Here is a 16,723-nt window from a genome sequence, read left to right on the forward strand (position 1 = left end):
GCATGATGGGAAATTGTGCCATCTCCTAAATACATTTCTTACAACAAAGTACAATTGAAGCATCTATGTCCTAAATTCACACAAAGTGGAGATCGACTGGTATATAATAATTACAGTTTGTGGGAAGACTTGTGTTGCCAACCTTTGACAAACACAAACACAAGTCACACACACAACATGATGTAACACCCACGCTGCAGGATTGTGTTCAAGGGCATGCCAAGTCCAATGCAATCGAAAATAATAGTCTGGACAGAACACAGTACGACTCATTTCAACACTAATTTGTACGTTTTTTGAAAAGAATATGCACACGCGCCCTCTCCTGCCTGCTTTCACTGCATGTAACTGCAACCTCATTTGGTTGAATGGTGGGTTTAAAAATTCTTTCTCAACCACCCATTGACTTGAAGATCATAAATCCTCCCACTCTGCACTTGGGAAAATTACTCTGGCTTGACTCAAGAATGACTTTCTTTCACTTATCTATACAATGCAATATGGAACTGGCACACAAACACCGCTGCGTTCATGCACACCCATGTTCGACTCTGCTCTTTGCTGGAAAGAGCGTTATCAGTGACTGACAAAGACTCCGTTTGTTTTATACACGCTGTTAGCATTTTATTTTGATGAACTTTTTCCACGTTAATAAAAACATATAAACAAAGACAGCACTGAAAATACATTGAAAACTGTTGCAGTCACTGTGTGGATGGAATAGGCATGGATGTGTGCGAGTCTGTCCACAGAAGGCTGAATCCAGCATTTACTGGGTCATGTGAGAAATGGTGGTCTGGAACGCGAAGGTGATGTGCTTTCGTGAGTAATCAAGGTAGGGGTCCGAGAACGAGTGCGCGTCCCCGGAGAAGTGTCTCCACTGCATGAGCTCAGACATGCTGAGATGCTTCTGCGTCTGTCCCTTACGGTCACCTTGACGACCGAGCTGGCAGGGCCTGCCAGAAGTGGGGTCCTCCTCCTCTTCCACCACATCTGTGGAAGGAGAGAAAGATCAGCGTCAGTCTGGTGGCACACTGGCGTGGGTGTGAGTGACACGTCTGTATGCCTACCGTTTACTGCGCCGTCCATGCTGCAGCCGCAGTTCAGCAGGTCATGAGTCAGACAGGGAGTTTCCGTCAGACTGAAGAGATCTCGAAGTTCGCTAGAGGAGAAACTTGTGTGTTCGGCTCCTTTTCCCATGTCAACCACGGTCCCCGATAGCCCCTGCTTGGACACCTGTCTCTGATATATACGCTCTTCAATTGTTCCTGAGATGAAGTAAAAAACAAAAAAACAAAAACAAAATTGGCCTTAAACTAGGACACAAATCTGATTTCCAAGCTCATTTGGATCATATCCATCTTGCCTGCAGTGAGAAGACGGTAGATGTGGACAGTTTTCTTCTGTCCATCTCTCCACACTCGGGCCATGGCCTAGACACCCAGACAGAGAACAATTACAATCCAGGATAAGAGACACATAAACAGTGCCATCTGGTGAACATTTATAAGAAATGCAAAACAAAAACAAAAAGGAAAAAGACTGAATTCACTTGTAATTCTCTAAATACATGTGGCCTGTGCTGAACTTTTTCCTCTTCCTTGGCTGCACGGACCCAGAGAAAGGGTTATGGTCAGGATTGCATTACCCTTAGGGTTAAACTAAACCACCAGATGGTTGGAGCTGTTTCTGTGGCTCCCCACTCTTCCAGGGGATGGATCAAATGTAGAGATCACATTTCAAACACCTAGGAGTGTGACAACTAATGGGACTTTAATTTTAAATGTAACTTTTAATATGTGCGGCCAACAACAACCATTGTGCGGGCAATGCTGCAGTGTGCATCATGTGGCCAACATGACTTTCCATCACTTTTTGTGCTGGTCCCACTTAACTACATGCGAATACCGTCAACCAAGAAATATGTATAAAATATTTATACATTTTCCTGAAAAACACAATAATTTTGAAAGCTGTCAAAGCCAGTTTTCCTCAAATTGTATTGGGTAACTTTAAAAGCTTGGGATTCAACATGTGATAATAGTTGTCATTCTTAGGAGCATCATTTCTATATGTGAATTAAAATAAATTTAAAGAACACGTTTAAAAATCCTGTGCTTGTTTTCAAATCACTGAACAGATGTGTTGTCAGAGCAGCTTACAGGACAGCAGCGCATAGGAGTCAAAGGAAATATAGCTACAACCTTTGAACTACAGAAGCATTTATGGCTGACTCACCTGGATGTCGTTGGCAGGATTCCAGTCGATGTCGTACAGCACCAGGTGAGACGCTCCGATCAGATTCAGCCCCACCCCACCGGCTTTAGAGCTCAGGAGAAACAGGAAGTTCTGAGAATAAGAACTGTTGAAGCCGTCAACCAGTCGCTGTCTCTGACCCGTTGGAGTTTGTCCATCTAATCGACAGAAGGTGTAGCCCATGTGTTTGCACAGGTCCTGGAGCAAGTCAAGAGTCTGAGTGTAGTTTGACACTAGAACTACCCTGCAGGGGAAACGGGGCTTTTAAAAAACATATTGATGCTCAGAATGTACTGACCAAAACGAAAAAGAAAGGAAATCTTCACACACACCTGTCTGAAGGGCTGAGCTGTCTGATGGCAGCCAGCAGGTCTGAGAGAACCAGCAGTTTTCCAGAGTCTGCAGTGTTGAACCCTGCTAAAGAATATGTTTCTGGGAAAAGATCTGCCAGTCTTTCATACAAGGAGCTCTCCAAAGTTCCACTCTCTGTTCTTTCCTGCAGAGTAAATAAAAGGTTTTCAATGATTTTGCAAACATTTCCAACTGTCATCCTCGAACCTTTCTCCACAAGTGGAGGTTTGTCTCCCCCTAGAGGCCCGACCTTAACAGTGGCGTAGAGGAGACCGGGGTGGTTACAGAGTTTCTTCAGTGCAGTAATGCAAGCCAGGTGTGTGCTGGTCTGTGTGGAACCCTGCATGCAATCTCTGAAGACGCGGTGGCAGAGGAGACGTTGGTACAGCTCCTGCTGCAGGGCTGAAGGCTCGCAGAACAACGTCCAGTCGACACGAGGAGGCAAGTAACGGTTTATGATCTCCTGTGTCCTCCTCAGGATGAACATGCCAGTCAGACGGGACAGTTCGGCGGCTCGCTCTTCTCCCAAAACTCTCTCCTCCTATTGGAGATTAAAATATATTAATATACATTAATGACTTTCAACAAAACTTCAATCAAGAATAAAGAAGACGGATGGGGCGGCTTAACCTCTGTGCACGACGGCTGCCTTGATCGTAGAATCGGTTCCTCGTACAGTTTTCTATAGGCAGTCGGCGACCCAAGAATCCCTGGGTTAACAAACTCTATGATTGCATGGAACTCTTGGAGATCATTTTGTACTGGTGTCCCTGCAAACCAAAAACATGTAAAAGTTTGCACTATTCTGTTGTTTTTCATAAATGCTCTAAAGCTTTCCCCACTTCTCCTTGATCCAGGTGAGGGAGTACCTGTGAGAATGACTCTGCGGTCACAGCTGAGGCTGGTCAGCGCTGAGGATGTTTTGATGCTGCTGTTCTTTAACCTGTGACCCTCGTCACATATTATGAGACCAAATTCCACTTTCTGCACCTGAAGATGAAAACAAAGATAAACGTGAACTGATTGTTCTCCTTTTTGGCGTGAAAGGTCATAAGGATCTGTGAATGGATAACCTACAGTACCTGCTCCAGGCAGCGCAGCAGCATTTCATAGCTGATCACAAGAACACTGTGCAAAGGGGATAACACAAACTGCTCGATTCTGTGGTCCTAAGAGGATGTAGAAACATGCACAAAGATTTTATGTAAGCCGGGCCAAGGAAAAGGGTGCTACATGTTTTAAAAAGTACAGATATTAAAGTAAGACGTTTTAAATAAGAATAAAAATCAGTGTCATCAAAAAAGGAGGGGCTAAAAGATCATTTTCTGACTTTTAAAATAAAAAACATGCAATACTAAAGGTATATTTTCTACAATTTGTGTAATTTTCTATGTAGTCACTCAGAAAATACAGTATGTGAGCATTTTCTCCTAAAAATCGTATTCCTGTGTATATAATTTTAAAAAGTTAATACAATAAAAAGGCAGATTCATTTTTATGTAATGAAATAATTACATGCAAACTCTTTTACAAAAAAAACATGTTTCCTGCAAAAAGGAAAACGTCCCTTGTTTAAAAAAAAATTCTTTTTTTATGTCTTGCAAGAAAAGCAAGAAAGTTTCTTATTAGCAAAATCTCAGTTTAAGAAAACACATCCTAATAACTAGATTTTTTTTCTTAAAATTATCATTTTGACAATTAAAGCTGGCAGATTTTTGCTTAGATAAAGAAAACCTTTGTTATTTTTTGTGTTAAAAGCACAACATCCTTATAACATAAAAAACAAAACAAAACGCTGATTTGCTCTTTTCTTCCTCTATGTTACAAACCTGATCTACAGTGAAAACGCTGATTCTCTCGCGGCCTAGCCACTTGTTGAACTCCGCCTTCCAGTTCTGTACGAGGCTTCCAGGTGTAACCACGAGGACGCGCTTGGCAACCGGCTTGCCACCATAGGGTCCCTGTTTGAGCAAAGTCCACGACAGTGCCACACTCTGAAGAGTCTTTCCCAGCCCCATCTCATCAGCCAGGATGGCTCCGTAGCAGCTTGCAACCCTGCAGCACAAACAAATCTTTGCGATCCACAAACTGTCCCAAAACTGACAAAGGACATTTCTGTAATATCCAAACTGAGATACCTCATCCCCATGACACACTCGTAGAGAAAGAGCAAGCCATCTCTCTGGTGGGGTCGCAGGTGTTGGGTCAGGTGGGGATCAACAACCACTTCAACAACAGGAAGGGCTGCTTTGTTGTGAAGCCACTGGTGGTTAGTAGAGGGGCGAGGCATCACTAGTGCACCTAAAACAATAGAACGTTTTAAAAAATGATATTTTTTTTCCTTCCATGAGCTTTTGTTGTCTGCTTACCAGGAGCTGAGGGGTCATGGTGGGGTTTGCAGGATTGTTTCCCCTCTGCTTTACCTCCTGCATGTGCCGGTTGGCCCAACATTGTGGGAGGAGTAAAAGGCTTGGAGGTGGGGCGACAGGAAGAAGGCGGTCCCGCCTTTGCGCGTGACTCTGCCTGCTCTGTTTGACCTTCCTGAAAGCAGCGACCTTTAACGTAGTCTTCTGAAGATATGATCCCCATCACCTCCACCTCTTTGCCACCAATCATCAGAGTCTCTCCTTCAGAGAGGGAGGCCAGCTCTGACACCTTGTAGCCTCTCCCTGTAGGAAAGATGTAAGGAGGAAGAATTAAGGGAGTCTTCAAACACTTTGTTTTAGAAAAAGCTCATGTTTTTGTGATTAAAAACTCACAATAGCATTAGTCTGGAAATTAACAGTTTCAGTAAATCAGTAGAAAACTTTGACTTTACAAAATGTGGTAACATTTTTTAATCATACTAAATATATTATAGTTTACTGTTAAGAATCACACCTTAAGGTGGTTAATCTTCAAATTTAAATTACCTTTTAAGTTGAAAAAATTTAATAGCAAGCTACAGTTAACATGCCTCCTCATCTTAAGGAATTGATAAGGAAACAGGAAGTAGTTTAGCTTCACCTTGTCCAATATCCTTCCCCTCCATGTCTTTGAGAGTGGCTGTGCGTCCTCTGGTGATCAGCACTGCATCGCCCTCCCAACGCTTGTGCTTCTTCTTGCTGGCCTTACACCACACCACGCTGAAGTAACGCACTCCGTCCTGACCACAGTCGGACCCTGGGCCTGCAGTCCCGGGGAAACAACCTGCTTTTCCAGTAGGAGGAGGAGGTTTTTGAGGAGATCCGTGAGTCCACTCGAAGCTGCTGTCTGTGACACAGAGAAGAAACGCCACACAATGATCAGCTGGCTCAGACACACGGGCGAAAAGCCACCAGCAAAGGCCCCAGATCAAATCAGCTGTATAACAGGGTTAACACACACATACCTGATAAACATGACGTATGCAGGATGGAAAAACTCCAACAATGCAAATATCCTCTACTTGGTTTATTGCAGTAATTAGGAAACTTTTATTTAAAAATTGTAATAAATACAATCCTATTAACAATTAAGGAAAAGACAAACTGAAAAAAATAGACATGTTCCTACCAACAGTACAAAACAATCAATAGATCAATAGGAAACACTAATTAAATAGCAATCAAAGATCAGTACCACCTCACCTTTAGTTTGCTCTCTCACTATTGAGTTGGCCATCACTGCCAAATTCCACAATCTATTCAGGTACACAGTCCTTGGAGTTACAATGTTAATTTATGGAATTCTGGTTTCACTAAACTGATCAAAGGTGAGTCATTTATAAAGTTTGGCATTTAAAAACCAACAGAAAAACTTTTTTTTGCATTAAAATGGTACCAGATACTGTTTAGGGAGAACAGGTTTACCATATTTAAACGAAGACTTCTCCTTTAATGAATTATTTTAAACCCAGCTCATCCAGAGATGATAACCATGATCAAACATTTCTGATCATATTCACAGGTTTTTCCAGACTTATGTTAGGACTTTCATAAACTTAGTTAAAGGTACAATCCTAGTTAACTTACTGACATGTTAAATAAACTGGTTAAAAACCAAAAATAGTCCAAGTTTAAAAGAATCTGATCATCTCTATACTGTTACTAAAGGTAACTATAACATCATCATTGCTACATTTAGGTGGAAGATTCTGGGTTAAAGTTCAACAGAGGCATATGTGCATTATTACTACAAATACATTTTTCTAAAATTTTGAATTCTACATTTATTTCATCCCATCACAGTGCTACTATCTGATCTTGCACCCTGACAAGCAAGCGAGAGGGATACCAGCATCTATCACAGTTTTTCTTCAAAGAGGAAACAGCTTTTCTGTGTCTGTGTGAGGCACTAAGTTTCTAAAGCAATTCCAGTTCTGAAACTGCTCTCAAATACGAACTGAAGCACATTTGCTCATCAGAAAGAGCTTTGACAGCCCAAAAGTCACAGCTATTCTGCTCTCCTAAAGAGGATTTGTCAATCCATGTCTGAGTCGGGCGGCCTTTAGCTTCTCCACTTTGATTTTTGCTCTTAGAAGTTCTTCCTCCAAATCTTGCCTCCTCTTCAGGCCCTCCCTTTTCTCCTCAAGATAGAGGGCCACCTTTCTGTGATTGGCCAGCACAAGCTCACGCTCCTCTTTGTCCAGGTGCAGGGGGCGAAGCCTGCTCACCTCGCTGTGGGGATACACGTCATTTGAGTAGACGTCTTGGTGTAAAGGCAGCGGTGAGGTAGACAGGGCGATATTCACAGAGGAAGATGCTGGAGACAAGGATGCGTCGTAATCGTGAACACTACTCGACTCCACATCGCCGTCTTGCTCCCGGCTGGTGTCCAGCGCTGGTACCATGAGGGTGGAGAGGATTGGAAGATCTGGTGGCGGTTTCACATCCTCGTGAGGGTCCAGCTGAACCACCTCGTGAGGGACACTTGGGACAGCAGCTGGGAACTCCTGGAATCCAGCAAGAGAGGAGCTGCTGCCCGGGGTTTCAATGGGAGGTATGTGCTTATTGTATATTAATCTAGAAAGAAAAACAAATATCAAAATGTGGTTAAATGGTGGAGGAAATATATAGAGAAAATTAAGCTTAAACTTGTATTTGAGTATTTCTTTATTCAAATCTTGAACAGGTGAAAAAATGTTGGTGGAAAAAGTAGGACATCAGGTCACATTATCTTTTCATCCAGGTTCAAAATAATGAGAATCATGGAATGATTTTAATGTTATGTCATCAAATTGACATTAGATAATTTAAAAACTTGTGTTTAATAATTATATACACCTAAAAAACAACTTAAATATGAAAAGAAATATTATAGAAGCATATCAAGATTAAAGTGACAATTCTCTGTGTTTGAGACATCTGAGTCAAACTGCTCTCTTTTTTTGTGTCCTCTTTAGATTCTTAAAGGTTTTGGTGTGTCTGAGAACAGGTGTAGGTCACAGCATACCTGCGCAGTGCCTGGTCCTTCTCATGGATGGGAACGTGGTGAAACAGGTGAGGAATCATCTCCATAATCCTCCTGGTTGGCTCGGAAATGCTGGCTCTGTACTCCGGCTGGGCGTGTCTCCTTTGCATCACTTCCTGTTTGGCCGACTCCTTTAGTCTCTTATAGAGGGTCCTGAGGCCTTGAGCGGTGCGGTGGGGTCTGTCTCCTCCCAAAGCATTGTACTGCTCAGCCACAGTGTCCCAGCACTTGTTCTTGTCCACAATGACCGCATGCTTGTTGGTGTGCTCCTCAAGGATGCGGATGTGTGGACATACCAGCTTCAACAGGTCCAGCTTCTCAGAGAGGGTGAAGTTGGAGGACCGAGCCTTTCCCACCATGCTGGACGGAAACATGGAGCTGGAAGCCATCTCATAGCATAATGGATTCAGATTGCGTCAGATCAGATGCTGTCACCCTTCTAAGAAACTCTACACTCAATGCGGTGGCTCTTTAATCCGTCCTGTTTTTAGTCCTTGCTGCCATCTTCCTTTGGTCCATAGATCTAACCCCCTCCATGTCTCATCTCCCCTCTCTGGTTTAAATGGTAAACTGTAGCTAACAGGTGCATGGCTTCACACACTGCTGGGTTCTCTCACAGCTACGCTGCACAACAAAAACAGGATGTGCTGCACACAATAAGAATCAGGCTTAACTAGGCCAGCCTCGCTTAGGCCCCCGCCTACTGCAGAGGGTTTTGGATGAATTCCTCCCAGCTTAGGCTGACGTAGCTAAGCTGCTTAAGCCCAGCCCGACCTACATACAGCCTGGTCTCTCTAAACCCCACACCAAGCTAAGCAGCACAGTCATATTGTCTGTACTGTCAAAATAAAATGGTAATAACATTCTGTTGTGCTTTTAGTGGAGATCAGACGGTCTCTAACTGCAATAAAAGAGGTTATTTGGTTTCAGAGTCTGTTATCTTTAGGACAGAGATGCTCTGAAGTAGAGCGAGTTTAACTCAATGAGCGGGGGACGGGGGGCGTGGGCTCACTGAGCATGCTCAGAACAGCAGCTTCTCTGCCCCGCCACGATTGTTGTTGCTGCACGTGCGGTCAGTTTCGAGCGGGGCATCACCAAACAGTCCGCCGAAGCACGTGGAAAACCGTGCAGACACGCGCCGCGTGGCTTCAGGACGTTCGTCTGATCCCGAGCACAGTCCTAATCTGGACCCAGCAGCTGCTCATTTACATAATGCTGGACCTGCTGCATCGACCCGCCCGCTCCAACAGACTCTTTCAGTGTAGAACAGTGATCACGTGACACCGTTTAAGGAGGGGAGATGTGTTTAGTCCCCCAAGATCTTTTTTTATTTAAACAAAAACATTCCGAGTGGTTTTCTATTTATGATTATAAAATTATAACAAAAATCCCACAACATAATTGTCTTAAAAAGCCACATTTCATGTTTGTCTTAAGCCTCCGTTTCCAAAATCTCCTCCACGTGGGCGTGGTCATTGGTGCTTAGCTGGTAGCCCCGCCCCTGACCCCTCCCCTTTCTGCAAGCTGTGTCTTCCATGAGTGAAGAGCTTGGCACAAGAGGGGGGGCACAAATGACAGACATAGAGGTGTTTCTCAGAAACGGTGAAGTGACATATTTTCTGTGTGTATCAGACCCTGCTGTATAATAAAATTACACACGAAAAATAACTTTTACTAGCCCATGAAAAATGCTTTGAATTACATTATAATTTAGGCTACATTGCACCAGCAACACTAGCTGTGGCTCAGAACTGTTTTAATATAGCACATGCAGATTGTTCAATTCACACCAAATACAATGAAATGCCTGAAAGAAAGTGACTATTCACACGTAATTTTCCAAATACGTGCAGCCAGTGCTGAAACTTTTTTCTTGGCCGCACGGACCCAGAGGAAGGGTTAAGTTTAGGAGCATGTCTTATGGATAGGGCAATGCTGTGTTCACACCGAACGCGAGTGGCGCGGCAGAGGCAGCCAGTTTTCAAAGTTAATTACATGGTAGAGACGCGTGCTGAGGTCCAGTGGTGTGATTTAAGCGACGGGTGTGGTGCAAAGGTCTGGCAGCAGCGCGATTTCAGCGGCGCTGTGCAATTTGATACCCGTCCGAACCAAATCACCAAACAGTACTACTGTCCTACACCTGGCTGTGGATCCTGCCTCTGGCTCGTCTCTGCTCTGCACCTGACCGTGTACCTCGTCTCTGCTCCTGCCCTGACACCTGGCTCTGGATCCTGTCTCCTGCTCGACTCTCGCCCCTTACTGTCCCCCCAACTCCGTCTGGATAAAGCTCGTCTGCTGGACTTTAAATATGTAGTTGTAGAGTTAGATAAGTTAATTCTTCTCTAAGAGTTCTGGTAAATCGCCTGTCCGTCCTGGGGGAGGATCCCTCCTTCATGGAGGCACCCCTGAGGTTTCTTCGTTTTTTCCGGAGTCCGTTTTTTTTAGGAGTTTTTCCTTACCGTGAAAGGGGTTTAAGGGCAGGGATGCCAGTATAGCTTAGTCAGTTTGTTAGTTCATTTTAGAATTTTCCTATTGAACTCTTTGTATTCATGATCCTTTTGAGTTCATGTTTCACTTTTTCAATTACCGATACTAAGCCCATCGAGACGACTGTTGTTGTGAATTTGGGCTATACAAATAAAATTGAATTGAATTGAACAGTACCTGTAACGGTTATGCTGGGCGAAGGTGTGTACACCCTGGACAGTCTGTCCCAGGAGGTGAGACGTCATGTCATTGACTAAAAGCGTTAGCAATGTCTATAAGATCAATACCAAATCCAGTATTAGTTCTAATTAGATCTGTCAGCTTTAATGGTAATTTGAATGTTTAAGCATTGTTTTCTAAAACCTTTTGGAAGTATGTGTGTGTATGTGTCTGTAAAGTTTTGTAAGGGACATGCTTATGTTGGTGGAGCAGGTTAGAGAAAAAAAGCCAAATTGTTTTCCCATTATTATGATAATTAAGGAAATACAAGTGATAAGTTTAAACAAAGTAAATATATATTGTTGATGCTGATGATGAATAAATTCTACAGTTTAGCTGAAAGTGTTATATAAAGTAAATTCAGATATTATTTAATTCCGTCAAGCATATTATTTTACAACACTGACATCTTTTCAGTAGATAAATTAAACTTGTATGTCAGACTGAATAAAAAGTGCTGTATGAAACACACAAACTGGGTTGCAAAATATGTTTACCTGAAGAGTCAGATCAAAACCACCAAAAAACAAAAATTAAGTATAAAAATAAAGGGCAAAAAAAAAATTCTACTGTAGACCAGAGGGACTATTTTACTGATGACTCCCCAAAACATTAGGATACAACAGAAGTAGTACTGCCTTATAAATTTACACAAACAATTAGAAACATACCTTTATTTTCATCTTCTGTTAAATCTCTTAATCCAGGGACGGATTTGGTGTCAGCCTCGTTTTCTTTACTGTCAGTAGCACTGAGAACTCGAGCCAGAGCCCGTGACAAAGGGGCAGTTTGGCTGGTTTTAGCAGACACATTTATTTCACTTTCCACTGCCACAGATAGACTTCTCTGGACCTGCAAAAGAAGTGATATCAGTTTAATTACACACACTTGAGTCCTCATTTTGGTCCCTAGTAATCCCTGCAACTAAATTTACATGAGGCAAAAAAATATGACTGTCAAACCGCTGAACGTGGATATTTCTTTGCTTCTAGTGATTTAGAAAAGCTGATTTACTGTGGTGACCCCTGAAGGGATATGCCAAAAGGTAAACTGCAAAAGCTACTCAAAAAAAGAGAAATTAGTAAAATTGAGAATTAAACACAGTGAATAGGAACTTACTTTATCCAATGCATTCACCAAACCCGGTTTGGGGGCCAAAGGCTTTGATTCAGTTTGAAGTAGTGAAGCTGGTGAAACAAATCGTGTTTTTTTCACTGCATTCCCCAAAAGCTGACTGGGTGCTCCTGAACGCCTCATTCCTTATAAAAGGTCAATGTGCCCCCTACAAACAGAAATAAACTACATTTTAGAAACACAATGGGGAAAACATAGGCAATTTTTCAATAGCTACACCTTTGAAATTCTTAAAGAAAAAAGAGGTATAGAAGAAAAAAAGTGATCTAAAACAGGCATGCTTTACCAAGAAAGACTAGTGATTTTTTTTAGTTTTTGCATTTAGAATACCTTAACCGACTAAAGATTTCTACGTTTTAGCAACTCAGGATCAGAAAATGTGTTTCTATTAACGCAATATAAATATAAACTCTTCAACAAACAGTTTTGAAACTTTTTTGTTGACTCTAGTGACAATTTATGTATTTTGTCCTTTATCAGGTTCCGTTTGTCGTTTTTGATTTTTACTTTTAGACTAGTTTGAAGTAAGTAAAGTCAGCGACAGGCTGTGTTTAACTGTTATCACGTGGTCAAGTCGAAAGTTTAAATCGGCCGTAATGATATTTTGTAACAATGCGTGATACATACCACCGACGAGAAAATGTTATTTTGGAGAATTACTTAAATATCGTCCAATTCAACTTGATAAGTTTCCCACAGTGTAAGCGGAAAAGGCAACTTCCGAAACATGTCTCCCGCTGAATTATTTGGGGGTTCTGATTGGTTAAAAGTCAACAAAAGGCGTGGTCAAATGAGAAAAAAGCATGTTTGATTTGAACACCTGGACAGCCAAATCCTTTCAGCATGCCTAAACCTCTTTTTTCAGACTTTATTGACAAATAACACAATAGAACAAAATAGTGAACGTCTCAGGGGTTACTGAATATGTACATTGCAGAAAGAAAACAAAACAAAAAAAAAAATTATGTATACGTACAAATACGTATACAGTGTATGAAATTAAAAAAAAAAAATCAAATCAGTTCGAATTGCCTTTTGGTTTTGCAGTTGTTTGATAATGTTACAGTACTGATTGATTTCATTCAAAAAATGCTGGAATTTAGGTTTGGAGTTGGACCATTTGGCTTAATTAATATGGAATTTTGCAAATGATGAAAACATCTATGTAATAAAGATACAATCTTTGTCTACATTGTCATTAAGATAACCCGGAATAATTTCTTTATCCAAAAATTGTACAGTTTCTTTTAGTTAAATTTTCTATATAATTTTCCACTTCCATCTACAACATATTTGTATGTATGCAGTCCACAAACAGGTGATAAATGGTTTCCTCTTTCAACAACAAATCAACAAATCTTCTTTTTTTGGCAGGATATATACAATGCGATATTTTGAAGGACACCTCTTTTATTTTGTTATTTAAACAACATTTTTTACTAACATTCCAAGCATTAGTCCAGTTTATGTCCACACATTTTGAGTAGCTCTCCTAAACGTATTTCAGATCTTTTCTGTGGTCCATGACAGCAGCAAATCGAGCATAGAGGTGTACATTTAACAAAATAATAATTTTAGTGAAAAGTAATGACTAAATCTGAACAAATATTAATTGAACCGTTTGTTGGTGGAATTAAAAGCAGCTTTTTTTTAGTGAATAGTCACTATTTTTAATATTTCCAACTCTATTTTGTTTAGAAAATCTGGAAAGTTTAACTTCATTTAGTTGTGAAGTCTTTGGTTTACTTCATACCATTTTAGAAAGGTCTTTTTACTACTTTCTTTTCGACTTTATTCCATTACACTCAAGGACAGGGGTAATAAGTATGGGCAGTGAAGGTGATCTTTTGATTCCTGTTGTCATGTGCTACGTGCTATCCGATGGTGTGTACTTTGCAATCCAATCAGGGACGAAAAGAGTGTAATCCACGATAATCCCACAGCTCTAGACAAACAGAGAAACCTCAGATAACTTTCGCCGTTAAGGGGAGCAGCTATTATCTCTAAGGGCTGTGTAACAACTGGGCTTTAGACAGTTCGTGAAACACTTGACTGCTTTTTTGTCTGTCCCTCTGCTCTTGTCCGACAGCTGCCTGCCTGGCTGTATCCTGCACCATTGTTGTCAGAGTTAGCTCTCCATAGAAACGCTCTCCCAGAGGAAGAGGAGGAGCAGGAGACCCTCTGCTTCAGGATGAAGGAGAGCCTCTACAGTGTGATCAAATAGATTGAGCAGGTGCAGGTGAAGTCTACAAGATACAGGAGGAGCTGGATGAAGTCAAATCCTCAGGTAAGAGAGATTAAAAGCAAATAAGTAGAAAAACAAGTAAACTGCACAGGAAATGTAACAACCTCTGTGCAACCTGTTTGATCCTCTATAGGATGGGTTATGATCTAGAGAGGTTTGTAGGCTACGTGAATGAAGGTCTGCTGTGCTGTGTGTGCCGAGATGTGCTTGAACGCCCCCTTCAGGCACCCTGTGAACATGCCTACTGCAGCTCCTGCATCAGCAGCTGGCTGCTTCATCACCACACCTGTCCAGAAGACAGACTGCCATTAGATGTGAGCAACCTCAAACCCCTGTACCGGTATGTCTCCATCCCTGCAACTACACTTCAGATATCTTTCTGAATCTCTATGCCTCTTTATTTTTGTTTCACTTGTCTGCTTTAGAGATGCAAGAAAGTGATGGGAAGAGCCTCTCAGTTTGAGTGTTTTGATTGCAGGTACATGCGCAATGACCTGAACCGCCTGCAGATCCGCTGTATGAATGCAGCACACGGATGTGAGGTGGTCTGCTCCCTGGAGAGCCTGCATGCACATGAGGACGAGTGTGTGTTTGCCTTCATATCCTGCTCTAACACCGGTATGCAAACTCCTCCCTGGAAAAACAAAAATGAATGCTGCTTTGTTTCTATTCACAATAGTTGTAAAAATGTTTATCTCTATTATCTATCTTTATATATATGTATGTTATCCTCTTATATGTGTGATACAAAGGTAATGTGACACCTCTTTCATTGGTGAACAACAGGTGGTGCATCTGTTGTCATGACTACCCCGTAAACAATTGCATATGCAGGGCTGTACTTAAAATCTCCAGAATGCTGTTTCAGGTTGAATCATTCTTAAATAAATTGGAGCTGATTCTAGTGTGATTCTGTCTTGATCATGTCACCATGGCCTGTCATGGGCAGGAACTGAGTGCATATGTTACCATTGTGGTAGGTATTTTGTCAAAGAGTGTGTGTGGCTTTTGCAGTGCTGAGATATGTCACCAACTATATATAGATATATATGAGCTTTTAATTCAGCATGAGAGTTGTGTGATTCTCTCAAATGTTTTTTTTTTACTGTACTTTTGTTTTTACCTAAATTCATGCATTTCATTTAACAATTAGTTTTCATAATTTCGTTTTTATGATTTAATTTTAATTTTCAGTCTGGGTTTGATTGCTTATTTACAGCCCTTTGGTGAAACTGTGCCCTCTGTATGTTGTACTTATGGCTGTCTCGTCAGGCTGCCCCGTGCAGGTGGAGAGGAGAGGTTTGGAGGTGCACATGTCAGAATGCAGCTTTCGTAGCAGAGAATGTCCCAACGGCTGCGGCCACATTCTCTACTCTACTGACCAATCACAACACAACTGTGTGGCAGAGCTACGCACAGAAGTGGAGATGCTGAGGTAAGTGTGTCTATTTTAGAAATATACTGATGGAATCAAAGCCACTATAATTTTATTTTTGTTACCACAGGGCAGAGATGCTGTGTAAGGTAGAGGAGGTGAGACGGGAGATGGAGTCACGCTTGGACTCGCAGAGGAGACACATGGTGCAAAAGGAGTCACAGCTGAAGAATGAGGTGGAGGAGATGAAGGTGAGCCATTCGTTTTTCTCTCACATCAATCCCCTAAACAGCCATTTCAAGATCTAGTTTTTTTTGGATTGGGTTATCAAACACAGAATATAAACGCAACTGTTTTGGTCTAGTTGTGTGACTAAAACTCCTTTTTCCTTTTTCTTATAAGCCACAATTATACACATTTAAACTCTTTAGGATTTTTTTTATTAGAATCCAAAGTGCTGTTATTGCTCTCATCACTTAAAGAAAAAAACAGCCTTCAAAATCTGAATTTCTTAAGAAATTACGTAAGCACGACACAACAAATATTACTTTTATAATATAATTCCTAATGTTTTTTTGGATGACAAAATGGAAAACAAATTTTTAAGATGCGTCATATAAATGCATTTAATGCAAATCTCTTACTTGAGGAGTGTGTCCTTTGTCATTTTAGAATCTGTAATACATTTTTGGGGTTTAAGTTCCTCTTTTAAGTGTTTGAATCCCTGATGTGAACAGTTTTTCTTCTGCAGGGTCAGATATCCCGTGTGATGTGTGACATGCACGCTGTGTTGGGAGCAGAGCGCCTGAGGAGGCAGGAGTTAGCAGAGGCAGAGCTTGAGAAGAGGGAACTGTTGGAGCTTCTCCGAGACCTGCAGTTCACGAAGAATCAACAATCGGCAGAGCCGTCAGTCAAGAGCCAGCTCCAGGAAGATGAGCAGACACCCTGCAGGGACCGGACTCGCCAGCCGGGAGAGACTCCTTTACATGCCTCCAGTCTGTCCCTGGCCTCACCTCCCAACTGCGCCGGCCACTCCTCACCTCAGCTGGGGGACGGGCTGCGAAAAGGCCCCCGCAGTTTGACTCTCCAATGCATCAAAAGGAAAAGTCGGGAGGTGACGGTCATCTGAATACATATATAAGAATTAAGGCAATTTTGTATGTTGTAAAATAAATTAGTTAAAAAATAAAGTTGTGTTTTTATGAAGTCTTTGAATCATGAGCATT

The 16,723-nt window shown here is 41.7% G+C and overlaps 2 protein-coding genes across 3 annotated transcripts; one reads left to right on the forward strand and one right to left on the reverse strand.

Annotated features, from left to right (window-relative positions):
• Positions 1–598: 598 nt before the first annotated feature.
• rad54b (RAD54 homolog B) lies at positions 599–12,638 on the reverse strand. The gene is made up of 16 exons (XM_011485236.4): positions 12,505–12,638; positions 11,863–12,025; positions 11,415–11,595; positions 5,614–5,859; positions 4,977–5,276; positions 4,746–4,908; positions 4,437–4,662; positions 3,690–3,776; positions 3,477–3,597; positions 3,238–3,377; positions 2,858–3,148; positions 2,589–2,752; positions 2,239–2,500; positions 1,367–1,433; positions 1,071–1,268; positions 599–993 (listed from the first exon to the last, which is right to left on the reverse strand). Exons 2-16 carry the CDS (start codon positions 11,998–12,000, stop codon positions 770–772), a joined length of 2,808 nt encoding a protein of 935 aa, XP_011483538.1. The 5' UTR covers positions 12,001–12,025; positions 12,505–12,638; the 3' UTR covers positions 599–769.
• A 1,205-nt stretch (positions 12,639–13,843) lies between these two features.
• rnf41l (ring finger protein 41, like) lies at positions 13,844–16,687 on the forward strand. 2 transcript variants are annotated; one of them, XM_078932627.1, is made up of 6 exons: positions 13,844–14,164; positions 14,256–14,462; positions 14,601–14,740; positions 15,395–15,557; positions 15,628–15,748; positions 16,249–16,687. In XM_078932627.1, the coding sequence occupies exons 2-6, from the start codon at positions 14,257–14,259 to the stop codon at positions 16,624–16,626; spliced, it is 1,008 nt and encodes a 335-aa protein (XP_078788753.1). In that variant the 5' UTR covers positions 13,844–14,164; position 14,256; the 3' UTR covers positions 16,627–16,687. The 2 variants fall into 2 exon arrangements, with proteins under 2 accessions (XP_078788753.1, XP_011483540.1); XM_011485238.4 differs by having other exon boundaries at positions 14,015–14,164; positions 14,347–14,462.
• Positions 16,688–16,723: the final 36 nt, after the last annotated feature.

This window comes from Oryzias latipes, chromosome 16, assembly GCF_053564925.1.
Source record: "Oryzias latipes strain Hd-rR chromosome 16, Olatipes_Hd-rR_3.1".
Lineage (NCBI taxonomy): Eukaryota > Metazoa > Chordata > Actinopteri > Beloniformes > Adrianichthyidae > Oryzias > Oryzias latipes.